This window comes from Gymnogyps californianus, chromosome 11 (genome assembly GCF_018139145.2).
Source record: "Gymnogyps californianus isolate 813 chromosome 11, ASM1813914v2, whole genome shotgun sequence".
Lineage (NCBI taxonomy): Eukaryota > Metazoa > Chordata > Aves > Accipitriformes > Cathartidae > Gymnogyps > Gymnogyps californianus.
Window position 1 is genome coordinate 11,164,833 of NC_059481.1, and position 22,158 is coordinate 11,186,990.

Below are 22,158 nucleotides of genomic sequence, written 5' to 3' on the forward strand. Positions count from 1 at the left end.
GCATAGTTTTTTGCACTTCAGTAAAAAAATTATCCTTGCTCAGTAGGAACTAGGTCACGTAGTTGAAAAATTATACAGGTCATATAGTTGAAAAATTTTGGATAGATTGAAAAGCTTTTAAGTTCTGAGTCAGAAGAAATGCAAGAAAAATATTACTATTGAGGGAACCTTAGTGGAAATTCTGTCCACTAAGGTGAGGATTGCAGGCCTAGGCCCACAAAAAAGCAGAAAAGGCTAACCCAGGCTCTTACTGATGTAACTAATATTACTGGTTTAAAAAATTACAGAAAATACCTTTTCAGTAATCTTCCACTGGTATTTTTGTTAATAAACCGTTGCAACAATCATTTTACAGTGATAATATCTCCATTAACGTTAGAGCTAATGAGATTGTAGAGCATAGGGGTTCATAGCATAGAGTTTTGATGATGCAATTGTTTGGGGTTTTAGAATAAATAATTTTTTTTTTTTTAGTTAAGGCTATTTAAGTCCTTATGCTTTGAGTTTAGAATTTGCAGTACAAGACTTGTGCAATTCAAAGAACATCTTTTTATTGAGAGGCAAAACCAAAATATATTGGATATTCGGTTCTAGTTTCCAATTCCACTTACCAAAGTAGCAGCATTTTTCACTGGACGTTGTGCATCTTATCGGAGCACTTAATTTTCTGTAGTCTTAAAATCACATGGTTTTGTACTCAAAATGGTCTTAAAAATAACACAAATAATACACCTTTTAGCTCTTTGGCAATTCAGAAAAATAATTAAATGTTATTTTAGGTCAAAGTGGAATGTAAATAGTTATTTTTCAAACCATAATTCTCAAATTACTGTTACTGAGCAGGGTTATTTTAAATTCGAAAACTTAAATGCCTTTCTAGAAACATATACCAAAAAAAATTGGAAAAAACCAGTATGTTTTCTTTTTTTTTTTTATCAGGTAATGTTAAAAAACTTGCTGCCCCAGTGAAATATTTTTGTGTGCTGTATCTAAGCTTTTCATCAAAACATTTAGTCAAAACTTTCTTCTGTTTCTTTTAAGAAATCATCTTTGTGTTTGGCAGCTGCAGCTCATTTTGTTTCATCCGATATGAATCGCTTCTTTGAGTCTATGAGATCCAGAAATAAAATTAGCGGAGAAGAGTTTCAGATCCTGGCAGGGCTTGAATGCTGTTAATGCCATTTACTGTTAGGTGCTGAGACTTAAATTGTTAGTGGCAGTTGGATGTCTAGATAATTTTGACAGTGCCAGTTAAATATGTTACTCTGCTGTCATTAGGTAGCATGTATGGATTAAATGACTTTTATTGCCCTCTCCAAATAGCACCGAGTGACACGGTGTATATTTTAACAGCGTGTGGCAGGACTATTCACTGGTGCAGCTCCTCCATTTAAATCACCACTGTGACTACTGCTGTGTGCAGTGTGTTTCATTTAAAAGTGTATATCCTGCAGGGAGTTGCTTGGGGGGTTTTTGTGCCTTTTTTGTTCTCACAAAATTTCCATCAAATATTTTTCATTCTGGCTGCTGCTCATAAGAGTGTGTAACTGTGTGCAGACCCACTTGCTTGAGGGGAAAAAAGTCCTTAGAAAAATTTTTAGGCACCCCCCGCACTCCTGCATTTTTGTGTTTTGTATCTAACTCCCACTCATGTAATATGAAGACTTGAATACTTTTGTAGTGCGAGACAAAGTTCCTTGCAGTTGGTGAGATGATCCCTACTACATTGGTGGGCCTTAGAATGATGTTCCAGCCTCTGTTGAACGTGGGCCCTGAATGGAGGTTTTGCCTGAGCAGGATATCTCTCGTAGTGGAGGCACAGATTTCTGCAGATTGGTACTGCAGGTATCAATATCCTACTGCTCCACACAACTGCCGGTTGGGGGAGATCTGTTGTGGCCACTGTTCAAGAACCTTTGAAATAACTTTAGGCATCACAAGTCATATTTTAGCCTTAATAATGTGAGTAAATTTTTGGTTCTGGGCCTTTTGTTTATTTATGTATTTATAAATATATATATTTATTTTCTGAGAAAATAAAAATAGGAAATTGGTAAATCTGCTGCTGTAGAAAGGCTGATGAGACGGTAACAGCCCAATAAGTTTGTGAGCAGTAAGTTTGAAAGTGAGATTTAAGACAGTGCAAGAGGTGGTGGCTTATGGATATCTAATTACCTGAGTAGTTTGCTTCATAGTTTAGGTTGTCTTTTTTTCTTTTTTCACCCTTTCTTCATGAGAAAACTCAGCTTTTAGCATTTAAATAAGATACTTTTATCTGTAGCTTTTCTTCATGGCAAAGGTGATGCTGGCCGATTGGATGACTGGTGAACTCGTCGTTCATAGTTAAGCTGGAGGTTCAGTTGTGGGCTATTTGCTATAACACACTCACTTCTTGAGCGCCATGTTTTTAAATTGTCACCTGAATTGTACTGATTGCTAAAATTAATGCTGCTGAGATAATTGGAGGGCCCCAAAGCAAGTTGTAATCACTTCAGCAACCTCAACAAAACCACTTAGATTAAAATGCAGTTTGAATTAGAGCACACATGGACAACGTGTATTTTACAAATTACAGAGTAGAAGCCAAGTGTTTTCGACGGGTGTGAGGGGAAAGAGAACAAGCAAATTCTGATATTCAAAACCAGTTAGCTCTTCTCAGCTAATTTAAATTGAGTCTAAAACTTCTAAATATAAGAGCTGCTCCAGTACAGTCTGGAATCCAGTAAATTCTCAGTATGTATCTGACAGTATTGAAGTCTATAATCAAATATACTTTGATTTTGCAGCAAAAGAATACTTGCCATCAAAATAGTTGTCCTTTATTTGAGTCTGTTAGATTTGTCACTTGAAGCTAATGATGTATTAATTTTAAAAATAGAGATTGACAGCAGCAAATAACCTTGCTAGGATGAAACATCAGTCTGCCTTTCAGATTGACTTGCACTTGTTTGTTCTGTCTTTTGGGACTAGTGCATTCCATTATTTGTAAATAGAGAAATTGTACAACGATTAGTAAGTGTGCAACTCTGCATAAATAGTTCATAAATTATCATATATTGCACAGCCCTGAAATAATAATCTTTTCTGACGATAAACATTAGACTTTCCTATAAAGAGCTGAGGCACTTCCAGTGCTCATGTTCACAATATTCTCATTTCTGCTGGATGTTTTGATGAGTTGGAAAACATTTTAGAGTGTTGACTCTCAGCATGCAGGACATGTAACGTGAATGTTTGCCCAGCCAAACCCCATGTATTTGTAAAGATGACTTCTTAACGGATAAACTTTAGTCTACTCTAGATTAAAAGCATCTGTATGAATGTCTCTTCCAGCTTGGTTTTTATAAAGTCTGTCATTGTTGAGATGAAGTATTTTGAATGGACAAATGTCCATTCCAAATTTGCAGATCTTGGTTATTCCAAGATAAGAAATTGCTTAATTGGAACATAGGTCATCTTTCTCACTGGATATGCTGTGTTGGAAAAGTATTCATCATTTGATACAAACATAAAATAAAATTGAATGTATTTTTTACTGGCTGATGTTGGCTTTTAATACCTTCCACTGATAGAGTCAATGCATGGACAACCACACATGTTTTACAGTAATGTGTGAACTTTAATGCCTAGATGATGTATGGAGTTGTTTGCCCAATATTTTCTTCATATTTTCAGTAAGGTTTAAAATGAGGTATATTGAACAGATTCCTATGAGAGAATCACTACCTGAAGAGATGGATGGTGTCACAATGTGAAGGTAGTTCTAAAGAGTTTATTCTTATAAGCACAGAGTGGACAGTTGTATCTTTGTTTTTGGAATTATTTCTGTAGGCAAAGTAAACTAGATACTCTTATGGCATGCATTGTTTTCAACTTTACTTTCTTTGCGATATTAGGTCCGAGTGATGGTGGATTTATGTAACAGCACAAAAGGGATATGCTTAACAGGTATGCTTGCTGCCTTAAGCATTACACCTATGTCACCTTCAGGAATACAGAATTACAATGTTTTCAAAGAACTTGAGGTCAATGACTATGTCAAAGAACTATACTATTTATCAGAATTTCTGTATCAATTGGGTTATTTATTTAAAAAAAGGTAATAGGCGCTACTTGCGGACTTATCTATACCTACTTACTATAAATGCTGGAATTTAAGGAGCTCAGTTAATGTTACTTGGAGCTATTTCTTTCCCATGTAATTTCCATAAGCAAATCTTATAGACTTGGGTGTTTAAAATACTAGTTGAGGTTTAGTCTTGGTATTTTTATGTATGTCCCTACACTTCAAGGCTAACGTGGGATGAACATATAGGATGTAGAAACTTGCTTCCATTGTTGTAACTGCTGTGGAGCAGTGGGACTTAGATGAGCAACGTGTTTGCCTCCCCTGCATTGGGCCATGGTAACAGGACGTTGGGTTTCACATGTTACCAGTGAGGAGCTGGAACGGCTGATGGCTGGGATGAGAAGATGTGAGAAGTTTCTATATGATTTGGTCAAGAGAATGTCAGGTAGTAGCCAATTTAAGGGGTATGGTCCAGCTTTGAAGTCTATAACAGACCAAGTCATATGTCCTTTTTGGAAATGAGAAGATTAGAAATAAGCCACTTTTTATGAGTTTTAAGAAAATGCTTCACTTGCTGTCTGGTTTGTATTTTCAAATGTCTATAAGGTCCATTTGGCTCGACTGATTTCAACATAAATAAGAATTACCATAGTACACGTAGATGTTAAATATTACTTCTGAAATTGTAGATCAGTTCTGATTGCAACTGAGGCTGAACCACAGACAACCTCAAAGTTTGTTTCTTTGGGCTTCAGCCTTCTGAATTCATGCTACTTGGTGCCTTCTGCACCTTTTTGCTCTCTTGACACTATTAAATTTTGTCTCTCTTACTGGCTTTCTCTGCTATAGGCCTCTGACATTTGCTACTTTTCAAGCATCTTTCTTATTTATCTTACGCTTATACAAGGATAATCAAGATCCTCAGTTTTTGAGATGAGGAAGTAAATGAACACACTAACGGAAGTAACATTGTAGTGTGGAAAAAATGGTCATTTACTGGAAAACTGGCAGAAAGATGTTAACTGATGTTACTGCCTGTACCGATTAAAAGAGATAATTGCTGTAATGGTATTATAAAATGGTTTTCACTTTACTCATAATGCTTTCTAATTCTGAAAATTGTCATCTTTAGGGAAATCTAGTAATTACTGTTATTTTCTGTTGTTGAAGAGTTCTGTTGAAACAAGACAGTACTTTGTTGGCTGGATAAAAATGTTCACAGAACTAATTTGATTCTTTAATTGCAGCTGCTACCTTTCTTTGTATTCTCCTAACCTGCTTTTCCCGTTTGTTTTTTGTAGTTTTTTTTTTGTTGTTGTGTGGTTGCTTTTTTTTTTTTTAAATGTGTATTGGGGATCACATACAATAAATCTTGTTACAGAAACATTTTCTGGCTTACTCTTGCTTTACTCTTGCCTGCTATACTTTCTTCTCATTAAGGCCCTTTACTTGAACCAAGTCAGAAAGCGAGACAGATTTTATTGTACTACATGTTGCTGAATAACTGAAGCAAGTCCAATTTCTAATACACCAACCAGGTTCTGTGGGGAGCTTGGTCCAGTCTGAGGAACAATTACATGTGAAAAGCCTGATTGTGATTTAGATGTAGTTAATAGGAATGACAAGACTTTTTTTTTTTCCTTTTCTTTCTGTTTAAATAGTTTGAATCCTGAACTGCAACGAAATATCTGCAAAACAGAGAAGTGTAGCATATATTTTTAATGTGTATTTTCAACAGGATTTTTAGTTGTGACATTCATCAGTATTGTAAAGCTATTCTTCTTCTACTATAACAGGATCTTAGAGAACACTTATATAAAGGAAATGTAATGATTGTTAAGATGCCTTGCATCTATGGCATTGTAAAGGCACCTAAGCCCCTGACAGTGAGATTACATTGTAGAGGTCGTTGTTTGTCAAACCTTTATCAACTGAAATTTGCAAAAAGCAAAACATGTGTGTATATGTAACTGCTTTTAAGGATACTCTTTCAGTAAGTCTGAGTTTCTGCTAATGCTCCAATAGTTATTTACAACACAAAGCAGTTAAATCCATAGACGTTCATTTTGAAATTTGAGGGGCTTTCCTCCCCTTTTACTGTTCTGATCTAATGCTAATCAATTCAATTTGGAATTGCTTTTTGTTTTCTTGCTAGGTTAAACTCACCATTTCTTCTTTCTTGTGTTCTTTTGCTTGTTCTTGTTGTAGGGCCCCCAGGTCCCCCAGGTAAGATACTTGGACAATTGCAGTAACATTTTTGGGTAATTGAAACAGTTGCTGGTACAAAATGTTGAAATGTAGAAATGTATCTTTTATAGAATAGTCTTCCTTTGTTAATTAGAATGAGGGAGGGTTGAATGACTACCTGCCTTTATAATTTTTTTTTATTTAGGTCAATTTGTGCCCCTTCTGAGAGGGGGGAGGTTTTAGACATTATACTTTTCTAGTGGAGGGAATAGAATAGTTTCATATTTGCTAAAATATAGTTGATCAAAACCAGATGGAATTAAGAGTGTTTAAGTAGTATTTAGGTGAAGAGATGAATATATATATTAAAAAACCCCTGAGTAAACTGATATTATAATTTAACACTAAAAACATCTCTTTAAAAAACGTTGGTTACTGATTCCAACCTCCCACCTCCCCCATAACTTTTCCTCCTTTCTTATTTAATTCTCTCTTTCGGTTCTCACTTATGTGGTTGCTAGGCTATATGAAGGGTTACTTGCTTTCTTTCTGTGCTTCTTTAGCTGTGGGTCTGCTTAGAATCTGTATCAGAAAAGTATCAGGTACTTTTTGTTTGTGAGGGTTCAAACAGCGACGAAGAGGGGGTGATGTCTTCTCTATCAACCAGTCATGGTTTGGCACTACCGTATTCTGGACAAGTAGGTAAATGCTTTGCTTGTGTTAGATTTGTCCGGCCAATATCATAACCAACATTAAAGCTTACGTGGCTCGTGGAAGATGTTATAGTCGCTGCCAAATTCAGAAATAGGATGGCTTCCACTGTGTTTGTCCTTGAAGTGGAATCCAAAAGGCTGATCTGTGCTGGCCTTAATGCAAAATGTGTGCAGTATTCATTTCAGTCAGTTTTCTTATGCTAAGGCCAGGGCAAACAAGCACCTTACCTTTTTGTTTGGTTTCATAGTTTTTTGTTTGTTTGTGAGTGGGTGTTTTTTGTTTGTATTGTTTGGTTTGGTGGTGGTGTGCTTTTTTTTGGTTTTGTTTTGTGTGGGTTTTTTAGTGTGGGTTTTTTTTTTTTTTTAGGAGGATACTCTATTAGCATGAAGAACGTAATGGCCAATTAGAGAATTTTGTATGTCTAAGGAATATATATATAAAGCCATCCTATATGTAAATACAGTAGATTTAAGGATAGATCGCATTTAACAGTGAAAATTCAGTTATGCTGTTTGGTTTGTTCAGGGCCTCCTGGACTTGATGGACTGCCTGGCTACAATGGATCAGATGGAGTCCCAGGTATACCAGGACAAAAAGGAGAACCAGGAATAAATGGAAAAAGAGGAAAAATAGGTATTTTTTTATTTTTGTTGTTTTTTTTTTTAAAGAAATCCTTTCTTACTGTTATATTCAGATGTAGTTACTTTTAGACCTTTGTACAGGGAGAAGGGTTTCAATATTTACAAAGAAGTTGCATGTTACAGAATTCTGTAGCATTTGTTGTCTTACAGTAAGCTTTGGTAGATTACTACAGACTTACTCCACAGTGAGGAAGATGGTATACATACAGTATAGAATATTGCAAATTAAAGCTATTGAATGCACTTAATTGAATCTCAGTACTCTGAACTTGCTAGTATGTACTGTTATTGTCAGAATATTTCCATTCCCTCAACCTGCCAACATAATGGCTCTTTGATTTCAGGTGACTTAAAAAAAGAAAGCCAGAGTTTGGGGGTGGAAGTTGTTATGCGTTACCACAGTGTTGGTTCCAGATTCATAACAACTATGGCAGGAGCAGTATATTTCCATATTTTTCTTCTTTTCTATATTGTCCATTTAGGCTGGAAACTCTTGGAGCAGATTTTTTTTTTTTTTTTTTTTTAGTCTCAGATAAACTTTGTAACGCAGTAGGGTCTCTAGGTACTATTTGAACGTAGCTGACACAAATAGAGCAGCTCTGCTGAATAGTCCATAGGCTGTGTGTAGCCCACAAGCAATTTTCCATGCTGGTCAAGGAAACTATTTGGCCTAACTTATTGATTTCACCATGACATGTTTCTGCTAAGAACAGAGAGAACCAGCAGCAGAAGTGCTGTTGTCTCTTAACTGTCCTGCTCATCAGCACATGAGGAAATGGGACAGGGCAAAGGCTGACTATAGAGAACAGTAGTAGACCTGGCATTCAACAGATCACTGCGCAGTAGCTGAAATGGCAGGTAGGCAGTTACTGTGCTCAGAGCCCGTAAACTGCTGCGAAGCTGTAAAGCAGTAATTGGTTTAGCTACTGACTTACCTGATGCACAATAGCTATGGGCAAGCACTGATGGATAATTGGTGCCCTCAAGGCAGAGTGAGAAAGCAGTGGGTTGTGCAAGGTAGGAGGGTAAGGAGACAAAAGGGCGTCAGAATGGTAGAACTGAGAGGGGGTAGGGAAGAGGAAGGGTACGTTGATGAGTAGACAGGCTGATGTTAGCAGGTTGATATTTGCAGTGGCCCATCTATTATTCTGGCTTTTGCACCTAACCGTGTGGGCTTGCTGGCAAGGTACAAGTGGAACAATTGTCTTCTACATCTTGAGACGCTACATGGTCTGTCACTTCAGTATCCTCAACAAATTTTAAAAATCGGAAATGAAAGTGAGAGCCAGTCTTCAGAGAGCTGGGTGGCAATTGTGCCAAAGACACATTTCAGATTTCACCCCAAAACTGTAATTCTGTTTCCGATTTCACAAGATCAATTTAAGTAGTAAAACCATAAGTAGAAAAACAAGCGTTTTCTTCTCAAGTATTAACAAACGCAATTTATTTGAAACCTACACCTGCAAGAACACTGACATTTCTATTTGTACAACTGTTATGTTTCTCTCTCCTAACACAAGAAAATACTAACTGCCACAAAAGTAGAGGGTGCAAGGTTTTGATGTGTCAGTTGTACAAACACACTGTTGTTTTCCTTATTGCAAAACTAAATCACACAGGACAAAGGAATACTTTGTTAAATATGTTACTTTATGAAATGATCAAGTACAAAAAGTATGTGGGCTCATCATCCTTCGAACAAGTGTACAGGGAGGGTTATGTGAAAATGTTACTAGGTAGCTCTATCTATGCTCTGTTGGGACAGTGGAAAATGTTAGAAGTGCCATGTGTGTTGTAATGTTAGTGCATAATTACTTTAAGAAAAAGTCTAGAGGAACTATGAAAATGCCCTTCTTTTTAATGCCTTACAAATGTGAAATAAATATATTACTTCACATCTTCCCTTAGTATTCCTGCTTGCCCAGAAATCCTGCAGCCAGTGTTAACGAGGCCGAGGCCTGTATATTTCATGTTCAAAACTCAGAGATTGCTAGGTAAAGAATGTATTATTTGCACCAAATGGATTGTACACAGTTTACCTTCATATTAGGTTACAATGCTGTTTTGAAATCAGAACAAATTACAGCTACCCAGTTAAATACAGGTGAAAAAACCAACTAGAGTGAATACGTTTTGTGTTAAAAAAATGTATTGATTGATGCTTAATACTGGAACAGTGTTCTTGGTACTGAAATGCTTTTTATTTCTAGGTTTGCCAGGACCAAAAGGTGATCAAGGACAGAAAGGAGAACCTGGAGAAATTGGTTTACCTGGCAAGGATGGTATGCCAGGAGGAAAAGGCGCAAGAGGAGCAAAGGGTGAAAAGGGGGATGCAAACAATGATGTGATATTAGAAGGTATGAAGTAGTGCTCTTAGGAGCTCTCGCAACAGCGTACTTGACAGAAAAAGATACACTCTGCTTCTGAAGCATGAATGTGATCTGCAAGAGTAGGACCAACCAGCATAACCCTGTTATCCCCAGTGAAGTCTGGGGATTGCTCTGCCCAGGAGATTCTGTTCTCTTTTTAATGCAAGTCTTCACAAAAACTTTTCTGCTTGGGCGTTGGGTTGAGGAGTACGTGAATTCCTCCCTTTCCAGTACACTTGCAGACAGTTGACCTCCTCCTGCTTTTTCTTGCAGTGTAGTTTTATTTCTCTATTAGAAAGCAAGGGGCAGATTTCCCCTTAGGAATACATGAAGCAGCCACAAATATAAGCTGTGTAAAATTATAGCACTTGTAGCATCTGAAGTTGAGGTCTTAGAATACAGTAAGTAAAAGGCAACAGTGCTTTATAACTCTCTAATGTGCCTGTAATCCGGACAGATAGATTGCATTGATGTCCTTCAACTTGTGAAGCTCTGTATGGTTCACCTTCTAACAAACAGCATCCCAGTGAGTTTATTGCACCATGTTTCTCTATGCAGAAACCTCTTAAGAGAGAGGCTGGTTTTGAGACCTCTCAAAGTCCATCATGTGGACACGTACAGTTCTCTGCAGGTTGCCTGTTGCCTACAGGGCCTGTGACATTGTACTCTGTTTCGTACATAGGTGCAAAAGGTGAACCTGGACTGCCAGGGCCCCCTGGACCACCAGGGCCCCCAGGGCCTCCAGGAAAACGTAAAGGTAAAGGTAAAGCACAGCTTCAGGAGAACATATACAGCAGCAAATGCACAGGTTAGTTCTTTCCAGTGTTCTTTTTAGTATTATAAACAGGTTCAAGACTAAACCTCCAAGTCTCACAAAACAGTAAGCATGTGTTTAATTTTGCTGGCATCAGTAAAACTGCACAAATTTCAAGCTGAGCATGTGCTTAGGTGTTTTGCTGAAATATAATTTGGATAAGGCAGCAAGCTGTCTCCAGTGTATTAGTCTTTTAATCGTGCTGTGCTAATGCTCAGGCAAAGTATTTACACATGGTGTTTTCTGTTAGATGGGGTATGTTTGGGAAGTAAGAGAAATGCAGTTGAAATTTTTAGGTTTTAAATGCTGAATTTTAATTTTACATGTAGGCTGGTTAACAGGTGTTATATTTACATTTCACTGTATTCTACAAAATGAAATTGCCTGGTTGTTGGCAGAACTGAAGCAAGCTTGAACTAGCTAAGACTTTTAAAAGCTGGAGGAATACAAAAGGATTCTCTGAGACTTTGTGTCCATTTGAATATGTAAGTTTTGGAGCAGGGTGTTCTTGAGTTCTTTTCCATTGTTGCTATTTATCAGTATTGTATCCCGAATGACAGGTGGATCATAAGTCCCTTTTATTTCCTTTACTGTAGCTGTGTTGGTGAGATATATGGCTAATTCTAATATTCAGAAAGGAAAAATTAAAGACAGAGTAGATTCTCTTCAAACTGTGGCTGCAAATTGCACCGCAGATACTGTTAGAACCAAAATATGAGTATCCAGACTGCCAGGTCATAGTCTGTATGCTGAAGTGTAGCAGCTGCTACACTTAGTTTTTTTTAAAGTCACTGATTAGGGTGCTGACATAATTAAGAGTTTGCCATGAGATATCTGTGGCATGATTTTCAGGTGCGCTGTATACTAGTAAATCCTCATGGATTTAACTTGATATTGTGGGTTGTTGAAAAATCATGTCAGTGTTTCATGTCACAACCTCTATCCATGTTTTAGAAGACCTTTTTCTCAAATAGATAAAAATTGTGCCTTAGATAAAATCCACGTGTGTGTGTGCATGTGCCCATGTGTGGTTTTTAATGAGTAAAGCACTGCCTCTGCTGTGTGGAGCACATACAGAGAAAGTTAGTTGGCATGTATCTCCTCCTCCAGCAGGTGAGTGGCTGGAAGTACTCTCTTGTCTTGAACAGTGTATTTTGTAAATACATTGACAGATATAGTGCACTGAGCATATTTTTCCATGCCTGAAGTTTATATGGATTTAAATATATTAATAATAGTAAATACTTTGTGGAAGAAAGTGTTGGTGTCAACGTGATACCAAAGACTATATGAATATTCTAAAACCCTTCTATAGTAAACACATTTCTTACTATATTTTTACAGATATTTACATTTATCATAGAAACATTTCACTTTAAACTGGATTTTTCAGATAGGCTTGAATTTCTTTTTGCATGTTTGAGTGGGAATAGCTTCTAAGAGGTTAACAGGGACATTGAGACTCTGTGAAAGTATTTGCAAGATTTGTAATCAACTTTATTTTCAACAACATTGAAAAGAAAATGTAATCTCTGTGATCTTTGATCTCTCTAATGTTCTAAACAATTCTGTTTTGAATTAGAAGTATTAAATGAGGGTTTGATTTTTCTAATGCTTTTCAGTGCCAGTTCAGGCACGTGGGGGCAGGGGGAGTGGGTGTGGTTGGGAAGGCTGGTGCTTGGAAATGAAGAATGTTTTTGCTCATTTTGTTGTGAAAATCTGCAGCCAGGTTTTAAAAGTATTTCAAGATGGATGTTTGAAGTTGCTGGACTTTTGAAAATTTTGGCCAAAAATGTTATCATACATTCCTGAAAACTCTCCAAAAAAAGAAATCTGTTTTTGAGACTTGCATTTCAAATCATTTCTACATACTGGAAGAGGAGAGCCTTTTTTTTGGCCGGTGCAGAATTGGCAGCAGAAGATGAGAGGAGCTGGTGATTTGGATGCTCAGGAACATGGGTTCTACAAACATTGTGGTATTGTGATAACTGGAAAATTTTGCTTCAAAGTATTAGCTGATTATGGAAAGCAAAGAGAAGCTGGTGCAAGAACAGCATTGTATTTCTAGCTTACTCCAGCTTGAGAATGGAAGCAAACTTTTGGTTTTGGATCCACATGCTGGATCTGGCTGTCCTTGTCCTTTACACCTGGATGGTATTGCATTCGAGATGATTGTGGCTTTCAGTGACCGTTGCTACCCTTACAGTTCTGGGATGAATTTTCCTCCCAGCTGAGATGCCTGTTTTCTGGGAGGTCAGAGTGATCCTATAAAAGCATAGCAAAGGATGTCTCAGTTACTAATCTTTCATATTTCTGGAAAAGAAGAGAGTTATCTGTGACAGTGTTTGGTAAAGTGGGGTTTCTTTTGTTATTGGGAATGTAGTTTCTTGATAGGCATACCGAGAGGGAATAGCACAAGAACTTCATGCAGTTACTAAGTGTAAAACAAGCAGAGCAATTTGTATGTCTCACCATTAACAGGGTGATGTGTTTTCATGTCACCATCGTTCTGCACAGTTTGCTGAGATGAAAAATCTTTATTATAAATGCTATTTACCAGTGAATATTTAATACTGTGTGGAACATATCAATTATTTCTGCCTCTTATTTTTAATACAGCATGTAATTGTAATTGTAGTAGCATGTAAGAATCTCTATCAGGAGATTCTGGGTATTGAAGTATTAGAACAGAGCCTGAAGAGCCTCCTTACAATGGAAAATAGATAGCTGGAGCAGAAATCTCATCCTATATGAAATTCAGAAATGCATGAACTGTTGTACAAGATATAATTGGACCATTTACTCGGGTAGCTTCTTTTCAAGTGTTGAAACAGACTGAAGTGCTTTGGAGGATAAGCTATCTGATGGATTTTAAAGCCCAGTGTGCAAATGGGAGTTATACACAAATAACTCTGCAAAGATTAAATCTTCCTCAATGAGCGTTTACGTTTTATGAGTCAGTAGGCTGTGAGATCTTATTACGAAAATTCAAAGAATAAAATAGCTTTTGTAATTAAATATTCATATCCCTTTGAAGAAAAGAGAATACACATGCTGATTTACAACTGTAATTGACTTATTACATAAGAATACAAGAATGGTTTCTTTAAATTAAATTTTGAATCAGGTAAAACTTTATTTCTTTAAGAGAAGAGAATAATTAGTTGGAAGCTCAGGTGTATTTGTTCTCAATGGTACTGTTAACTAATTCAAAAAGAAAAAAGAAACAAAACATCCCTGCTCCACAGTCCCTTGCTCCATCCTTCCCACCCTCCCCAGACAGACCAAATCAATAGTTTCAATGTCTTGTAAACTTCATTAACTCTCAGCCAGAATATTTTATGATAGGAATCAGTAGGATATTTATCTTTTTTTGATGGAAAGAAAGCAGTGAACATTTCACATAAGAGTCTCTGATTGAAAACTGTCTTTTAAATCTTAGTTGCTTTCTGTTTCATGCAGCTGAAAGTCCTCAGAGAGTATTTGCAAATAATCTTAAATGCAAATAATGCACTCAGCTTCACTACAAACACTGACCTGGTCCTTGACTTTTCTATAGTCTTAGATAAACTACTGTATAGGGAACTGCTCATTCAGTTAACTGTATCTAAGACTCAGCCCAAGAAAATTAACTTGTGCATTGCAACTCGTAATTTCCGCTGAGTGGGTTCCTTTTTTGAGATATTTTGACAATATTTTGAGATCAGAAGCTGGAAAGGGATCTAGAGGGATTGGTAGATTCTAGCTATAGGCATTCATCTTCCCATGGGTGGATTGACTGTTTGTGCCTTATTTTGGAGGTACACTGTGATCACTTACAAACTTTCAATGTCATATCACCAAATGTCCTAGATAAATGGGTGGGAGAAATATGTCTTGTTCCTGCTCTGTCTTGGAGTAGTTTCCTTCTGCATGAACAAAGAGAGGATATAACCTAAAGGAGAAAACAACACTGCAGTATAATTTGTCCTTTCTTTTCTGAATGTCACAGTACCCTTTCAGCATTACCTTATAGTTATTTCATATTTTTGCTTTCTCATTTAAACTTTATCACAGCCCTGTAAATCCCAGAAATATATTGGAAGGCAACAACGAAAATGCGTGTCCAAAAGAATTTGCAGCCTGCATGTCAAGCAGCGTGAAATGTGTAAGGAGATGAAAGTTAAGAATGGAATTGGAAAACAAGGCTACAAGGAAATCAGGGCATTTTCAGCAAAAAGCTGAGAACTGTTCTCTGTGGTTATTCATTCTAAGCAAACTGAAATGTGTCACATGGTTTTAAAGGCAGAAGAGGTATCTGGGTTTATAGAAAAGGGTCCATAAATAATTTCACTCAGGCATTGTTTTAACAGTAAATGCTAAGAGAAAACCCAACCAGTTACTCTTTCAATTGTTGAGGGGTGGGGAAAAAATGTTTCCAGGTGTTTACTTGTTGCTAAGGTGAACCATTTCTATGTGTGTAAGGAATATAGTGTATAATTGCCCTTAGTCTTTCATATTGCTTCTTTAATGGCATGGATTACTGACCTGCATTCTTACGCATTATGTGCTCAGTGTATGTGTTAATACTTTATTACTGTCTCGGGCATTAACAGCACGCGCAAAACTTAGAGCGCTGCCTACAGAATACACCCCCTCTGCTGGTGTATGTAGATTTGGGGATGAAATCCCCAAAAGTTTTGAGTTTAGCCAGCGCTCATTCCCAAGAAAGCATTTTTGACATTACTGCTAAACCAGCCAGCTGCCAGCTATCTCAGTTGTCTAAAGTTATCTAAGGAAAGGGGCAACTCTGTCTTTCTAAGCAGCTACTCAGAAATTCACAGCTAAGGAATTAAATCTGTTGAGCAAAATTAGTTACTGCTCGAAGCTGACTGTCAGCCTGACAACTTTAAGGAAACACACGAGCCTGAATCCTTCATTTCTTTGGCAGAAGTGAGAGCAAGTCTTTTTTATCTCATTTTTTGACCAGACCAACCTAAGCCTTTTTTTCCCAGATGAAACAAAATCCCAGTTGTCATTCCTTTATTTTAGTGGAGTCACTGATGTGCACATCCGTCATGTCACATACAGAAAAATGACATGTTTTACCCTTTCTCTCTCAACTCTAGGTGAGACATGTGCTGTACCGAATGATGATACCCTGGCTGGAAAAGCTGAAGACAGAACCCCTGGTCCTTCAAAAAAAGCTGGTAACCGGCTACAGAGCGTGACTAACTGCTACTTACTGTTTTAAAGTCACAGATAATAGACATGTGCTTTTTCTCTACTAGAATGTGTCATAACATCTGTAGGAAGTCCTGTTCACTTTGTCAGTGTACAGCAAACGTTTGGAACTTGGATGCGGGAACCTGCAAATATAAGCGATGAAAGGATTTGGCTTACCATGCATTTTTCAGGTATACTAGTAGTAGTCACTGATCAAAAATCAGTTGTTACACTAACATTGCTTTCTTAATTCCTTCAACCTAAACTAATATTTCTAATTAAGTACGATGGATTTTCTTCCCACATCTTTTTCAGAATATTTTCCGTTTTACCTGTATACTACTTGACTATACATATGGTTATAGACATTTGTAGTATCTTTAGACATTTCCAGAGTCAACATCAGATTTTGAAAATAGTTTGAGGATTTTAGTTTTTTTTAACCAATCCAAGTTTAAATGCCTGTTGTTCATGCCTTTTTATTCTTTTCTTTCAACAGTTTCCTATAGCTTTACTTCCCTAAACTGTAGCTAGAAGTTTTGCCTTTTCATTTAGCTAGGCATGAAAATGAACCAGATGCTGCATGAGCTACATTTAGTGCAGGAAAATTTCCAGGACCTAAGTGGAAAAAGGAAGTATCTTCTGTATATTTACCAACTGTGTTCAGAATTAGGGCCCATCAGGTCTGTGGGAAGCAGGCCCTTGAACACCACCTCTATAGATTTTTTTTTTTGGTGTTTGTCTCTGGATTATTTTATCACGTTCCAGCAAGTTGAATCACTATTGAAAACACAAATACAACTGTCGTCTGTCAGATATTTGATTGACATTGATTTTCAGTAGAGATTGAATTTTAGGGTAGAGATTTCAAAGTTAGATGAACCAAATGATAGTCCTTTTTTCATGTTTTCCCCTTCGTTTAGGAAACTCTATAAAAGAATATGAGAATTCCAATGCCTTGCTGAATGACAGCTACAGGATCATTAACATCACGGGATTCTTTTATGGATGTGGTCATGCAGTACAAAACAATCATCTCTACTATCAAAAGGGAGGAACCAATGTCATTCTGAAGTAAGTCAAACATAGTTGGCTTAAGGCAAGTGATGTTGTGGAAGGAGGAGCAATGGGTTAGAGTGACAGAGGTGAACCTCAGAAAAGCAGACCACTTTCCTTGTACCATTTTATGTCTCTCTCTGATCCTATCTAGAATAGGAAGAATGGAGGAACGGTTCAGAATTCTTTCCAGAACAGAACAACTAATTCTTTCCAATCTGGAACTAGAATGTGGGCCGCTGGCCTTCCATCTGTGTGTGCAGATGCTGTGGGAGAAGAGGAACTGGGAGGGTAGTCCAGGTCCGTTACTCTGCTGTGACAGTCAGTTCTTCAAGCGTTGTTCAGCTCTCTAAGTGGTTAGCCTGAGTAGTTACTACATGATAGGACAACTGGGCCTCCAGATTAACAAGATGCCATGTGCAGAGGTGACAGGAGATTTTTGTTTTGGCTATCCTGGGGTCCAACAGGTTTCTATTATACATTACATTGCTGTGGGTGTTCTTGCACTTGGATTCTTTGCTGTGTTCATAATTGCGAGAAAGAAATGGGAACTGACTAAGGAATTTTGGGGTCAGACAAAAGTATTTGATTTAAAAAAATAAGCTGTGCATCTACCTGCATCAGAGTAAGAACTGGTTCAGCTGCAGTTTGGGGGACGCAGATGAGTGGTTGTATGATTGTAGCCCACTTGTGGAACTTGGCTTTCTAGAGCTTCCTCCTGGGTTGATGCACATGCTTTGCTCTTGGATAGCGCTGTTCTTAGCTGGTAGAGGTTGAGTTGATGCTGCTAGTGCAGAAGAATGCACTAAGGCACCAGCTGAGGACATAGCGACCTGGTGAAGTGCGCATTCCGTTGTGGAGGAGTGGCTCCACTGACTTCCTTGTAATAAGAAGTTCCTACAACTTTCCCAGTGTATCTCCCTGAATTGGAGCTGGGAATTACATCTCTCTCTCTTCAGTTTCTACTGAGGACAGAGACAGACAACATAAATCAAAACCAAAATCTCATCTTGTGGGAAGAGCCAAAGAAAGACAGTCCAAGGGCAAGTGAAAGATTGCATCTGCTTTCAAACTCTGATGTTTGAGCCAAGAACATTACTATACTTTGATGTCTTTTCCCAAGCAGGTGTGAGTGCTGCCTTCCCATATTCCTTTGGATGCCAAGGAATGTGAACAAGCTGCTTGGATTCTATAATATTTATTCTGCCAAAGACAAGCCCACTTTTTGGCAACCTCCTTTAAATATCTTTAGGGCTTTTTGTTTATACAGCTGTAAAAGACCATCTCTGTCTAAGCAATACACAGTGATAGGACAGAGGTTCCTCACCTTTGCTTGGGTACTGTTAATTGGGAAATGCCTTCACATACAGACGAACGCAAGCTATTTGTGGAATTTTCAAAACCTCTCTTAAGACGTTGCTGAGAGATGGCCTTTCTGTTCAGTTATTCACTCCAAGATTATTTACCTTCAGCACAGACAGAATGAGGCACTATGAACTCTGTGACAGTGAAGTCCTTGATTTTGGGCTGCAGAAAAGCTTCTGGCAGTTTTTGTATTGATTTAACGGAAAGAACAGGTGAGGACCTGGTCGTTTCATTTTGCAAATGTTGAAAAAAAATATTTAAAAGGCGTTTCCTGTCCTATTTAAAAGCTGGTAAAACTAGGTTTGTCTGACCTTCGGCAGGTTTTCTCACGATGGTCAGATCCCTGACATTGATTGCTTTGTCCTTTCTTACTTTGTTTCATAACATGCTTTCCCACCTCTGTTCTTTTTGGTTGACTTCGTTCATCTTAGCAATCAGAAACGTGTTTGTAGCTTGAGTTCCCTGCGGTTGATGAAAATATTACACTATATGTCTTCATTTACCCCAAGGTGCCAGAAGATTAAGGAATTTCTGAACCACTTGGAGTTCTAGGCTAGGCTGTCCTTGACTGGGGGAGTGGAAGACAACCTCAGGAATGAAACCTCACTTTTCTGATCCTTTCAGGATTTTCACGTAAAAGAGGAAAAGACAGGGTGTTCTGTGTTGCAGATCTTGCACATTTCTAATGAATCTTGGGATGCTTTTTATCTTGTTGGCTCTTTATAGAAAAGAATCCTGAAGAAAATCTGCATTTCTCTGTGACTATTCCTGCTAAGGGCTCTTCTTCTAGCCCTTGCCCTTGCATGAGGTTATTTACAAATGTGAAGCGACTAACAAGATTAACTGTGTTGACACACACATTTCTCAGAAATCTTCTCCAGCCTTGAAGCCTTTCTTTATTGCACATACATGCTGCTGGAATATGGAGTTGCTGCAGACGTGAGTTTTACAAAAGCTGAGGGGAATCATCTAGTTAGTCATTCTTGACTTCTCTTAGGATGGTTTTTCCAGTATATGCTATCAACGCCTCTTCCACAGAAAAATTATTCTTTCAGTATTTTTCCTTCTATTGTAAGCTCCTGGATCTGAAATATTCCTGTCATTAAGCCCGTCTTTTCACAAAACTTTGTAACTGTAGCAGATTCCTGTATTGAGTAATGTTTTTCCTCTACTTGAGGAACAGAGCTATACAGTTAGATAGAAGTCAGATAATGAAATGTGCTTCATTACAGAAGGCATTACTTAAAAGGATAAAGCATACTCTCTCTGCCTTGGCTGCTAAAGCACTGCATTATTCAGTGATTAAATGCTAACTGCAAATGTGTCTTGATAGTAGCTGATTACCCTCTTAAACCAGTAGAGGAACTCAATTTAGCTGCTCAATGCTGCTGTCCTCAGATTATCATCCTATTAAGGAATTTCAAGGAATAAAAACAATTTTATACATCAGAGATGAGACATTCAGGCTGTCCTGTTAGAGGCCAGCATGAGGTCAGAATTTTGGCTCTGCAAAAGTAGAGTTTTTATTCCTTTGATGTTTACTGGAGCAAATCACTGCATTATCTATCTGAACTGTTTTCAAAAGAGGAGCTCTAAGACAAGGTGAACCTGCCCAGAATTCATGCTGGTTTGGTCAATCACATTTTCTCCCTTTATTTGCCACCTAGTAGAAAGCGAACTTCTGTACGGATTTCATTTCACAAGTTTGGGCCTTCACCTGGTATCTAATTCTTTTTTGTATCCATTCCTTTTAGTTGCTTCTTTCATCCTAGTGATAATAAAGCTCATAGACTAAATAAAGTGAAACCTACCAAAGCGAGTTCATGCTCTTGTGCACCTTTTAGATTGGTTATTACTTTGGAATTTTCTCCTAGTGTTTTGGAAGGTGCTTTGAATACTTAGTCTTAGAAGACATCAGAATGGTCCTTGAACTCAAGTATTTTCAACAATGCTTCTACCGGTAATAACGCACTCTGAATTGATTCAACCGACCAGTGTGTATAAAACTGAATTTTTAACACAGCATACCAAATACATACTTTATCTCATTTCAGACTTGGGCTTGATAAAGCATCGCTGGGCACACTGCTAATTGAAAATGCCTTATATCATGGTCGTAACTACCTGTTTTCTAACTCGAAGACGTATTTCAACATAGCAGTGGATGAGAAGGGTCTTTGGATTATATATGCCTCAAGCACTGACGAAAATATGATAGTAGCACATATTGATGAAGAAACATTTTCAGTCATTCGGCATATCAATACTACATATCCTAAGTCCAAGGCTGGTAACGCATTCATAGCATGTGGCATTATGTATGTTACTGATACCAAGGATATGACAGTAAGTTTTGCTTTTGATTTATTGAAAGAGAAGCAGATTGATGCAAGGTTTGAGTTACGGTCTTCACAGTCTGTTCTTGCTATGCTTTCATACAGTCTAAGAGATAAGAATTTGTATACATGGGAGAACGGGAGCTTAATGGTATACCCTGTACATTTTGGCAGATGAATGTATTTTAAAATGTCATGTATGGGAGCCATGTTTCACTAAATAGATTATTTAAAGCTATATGATATACACACAGGGGTGTCTTCACTTGGTATAATTTTCTGTTCACTGATGGTGGTTTGTGAGTGTGCATAAAAGGGAGATCAGGTGCCTTTGTATAAACACACTTCAATTATATAGGCCGTTCTCGTCTTTTTGAAAGAATAGCTGTTCAATATTGCAGCTGGCACACAGTTAGCACAGACTTGCTTTTGTTTTTCCCCTGTTGTTCAGCCGATAATTATATCTAATGTACATTGATTATTCCATGGTCATGTGCTCAGCAGAGACTATTTATAACTTTCAGTTGCAATCATCTTATCTGCAATTATCTTCTAGTCAGTGATTATGGTCTAGTATAAATGTCTAAATAATGAACTTTTGTGTACAAATACCTTTGTCACTTTCACTTCATACTTTCCGCTGATTCTCTGCGAACAGTTGTTTTGGACAAAGATATACAGCTGTTAAAAATAATGGGGATGGAAATAGTTGTTTAAATAATAAAAAAAAAGCAGAAAGCTTCAAATTTGACAAGTTCAGTGAACTGTTACATAAAAGCAAAATCCAGCCCAAGTACAGGGAAATGGGAACAATGGCATTATTAAATATTGAATATACATGAAATTGTGTTTAGTGAATGGACTGTGGAAAGAAAAGTAATGAGGTATAAAATTGAAGAGAAGATGTAAAATTTATGATTAAAATTCCCTTTTTAACAGTGTTTGAGTTGCTTGTGTTGCTGCAGACTCTTTCTTGCCCCTCACTGCCATGTAAACTATACCACTATAACTTGCTTATAACTATACTTAATTATAGTAAGGTATATTTCTAAAAAAAAATTTTCCCCACGTTCATCCATACAAATGAAATCATAAAATGAAGGGTATACTTTTTTGCTGCTATTCTTAGAAAAATAAAATATCTGGAGCAGGAACGCATGTATTCATCATAGTGCCTAGTGACTCAATTTGTGGTTAATCTTAATTCAGAGATTGCCCATTCACATTCAAATTTTTGAGAGCTAGAGGTAAGAAATAATAGGAACTCTGTGATTTTAATTTTGTTGTGATATTTCAGATTTCTATATTTAACATTGAAACATAAATCCCTATATTCAAAATCAAGCTCTCGGAAAACCCCTACCTGAGTGTCTAAGCTGCCTGTGTATATTGGTAAAGTTCA

General features: G+C 37.4%; 1 protein-coding gene across 6 annotated transcripts in view; it reads left to right on the forward strand.

Moving 5' to 3' along the window:
• GLDN (gliomedin) overlaps positions 1 to 21,944 on the forward strand; it is a 126,474-nt gene extending 104,530 nt beyond the window's left edge. For 5 of the 6 annotated variants that reach the window (XM_050903391.1, XM_050903390.1, XM_050903389.1 and 2 more), the window contains 9 exons: positions 3,897 to 3,948; positions 6,278 to 6,295; positions 7,496 to 7,603; positions 9,822 to 9,968; positions 10,663 to 10,788; positions 15,903 to 15,983; positions 16,065 to 16,190; positions 16,923 to 17,073; positions 20,475 to 21,944. In XM_050903391.1, coding sequence (XP_050759348.1) covers positions 3,906 to 3,948; positions 6,278 to 6,295; positions 7,496 to 7,603; positions 9,822 to 9,968; positions 10,663 to 10,788; positions 15,903 to 15,983; positions 16,065 to 16,190; positions 16,923 to 17,073; positions 20,475 to 20,934 — 1,260 coding nt within the window. In that variant the 5' untranslated portion in view covers positions 3,897 to 3,905 and the 3' untranslated portion in view covers positions 20,935 to 21,944. The remainder of the gene's footprint in view (positions 1 to 3,896; positions 3,949 to 6,277; positions 6,296 to 7,495; positions 7,604 to 9,821; positions 9,969 to 10,662; positions 10,789 to 15,902; positions 15,984 to 16,064; positions 16,191 to 16,922; positions 17,074 to 20,474) is intronic. The other variant, XM_050903388.1, reaches the window with a different exon arrangement.
• Positions 21,945 to 22,158: the final 214 nt, after the last annotated feature.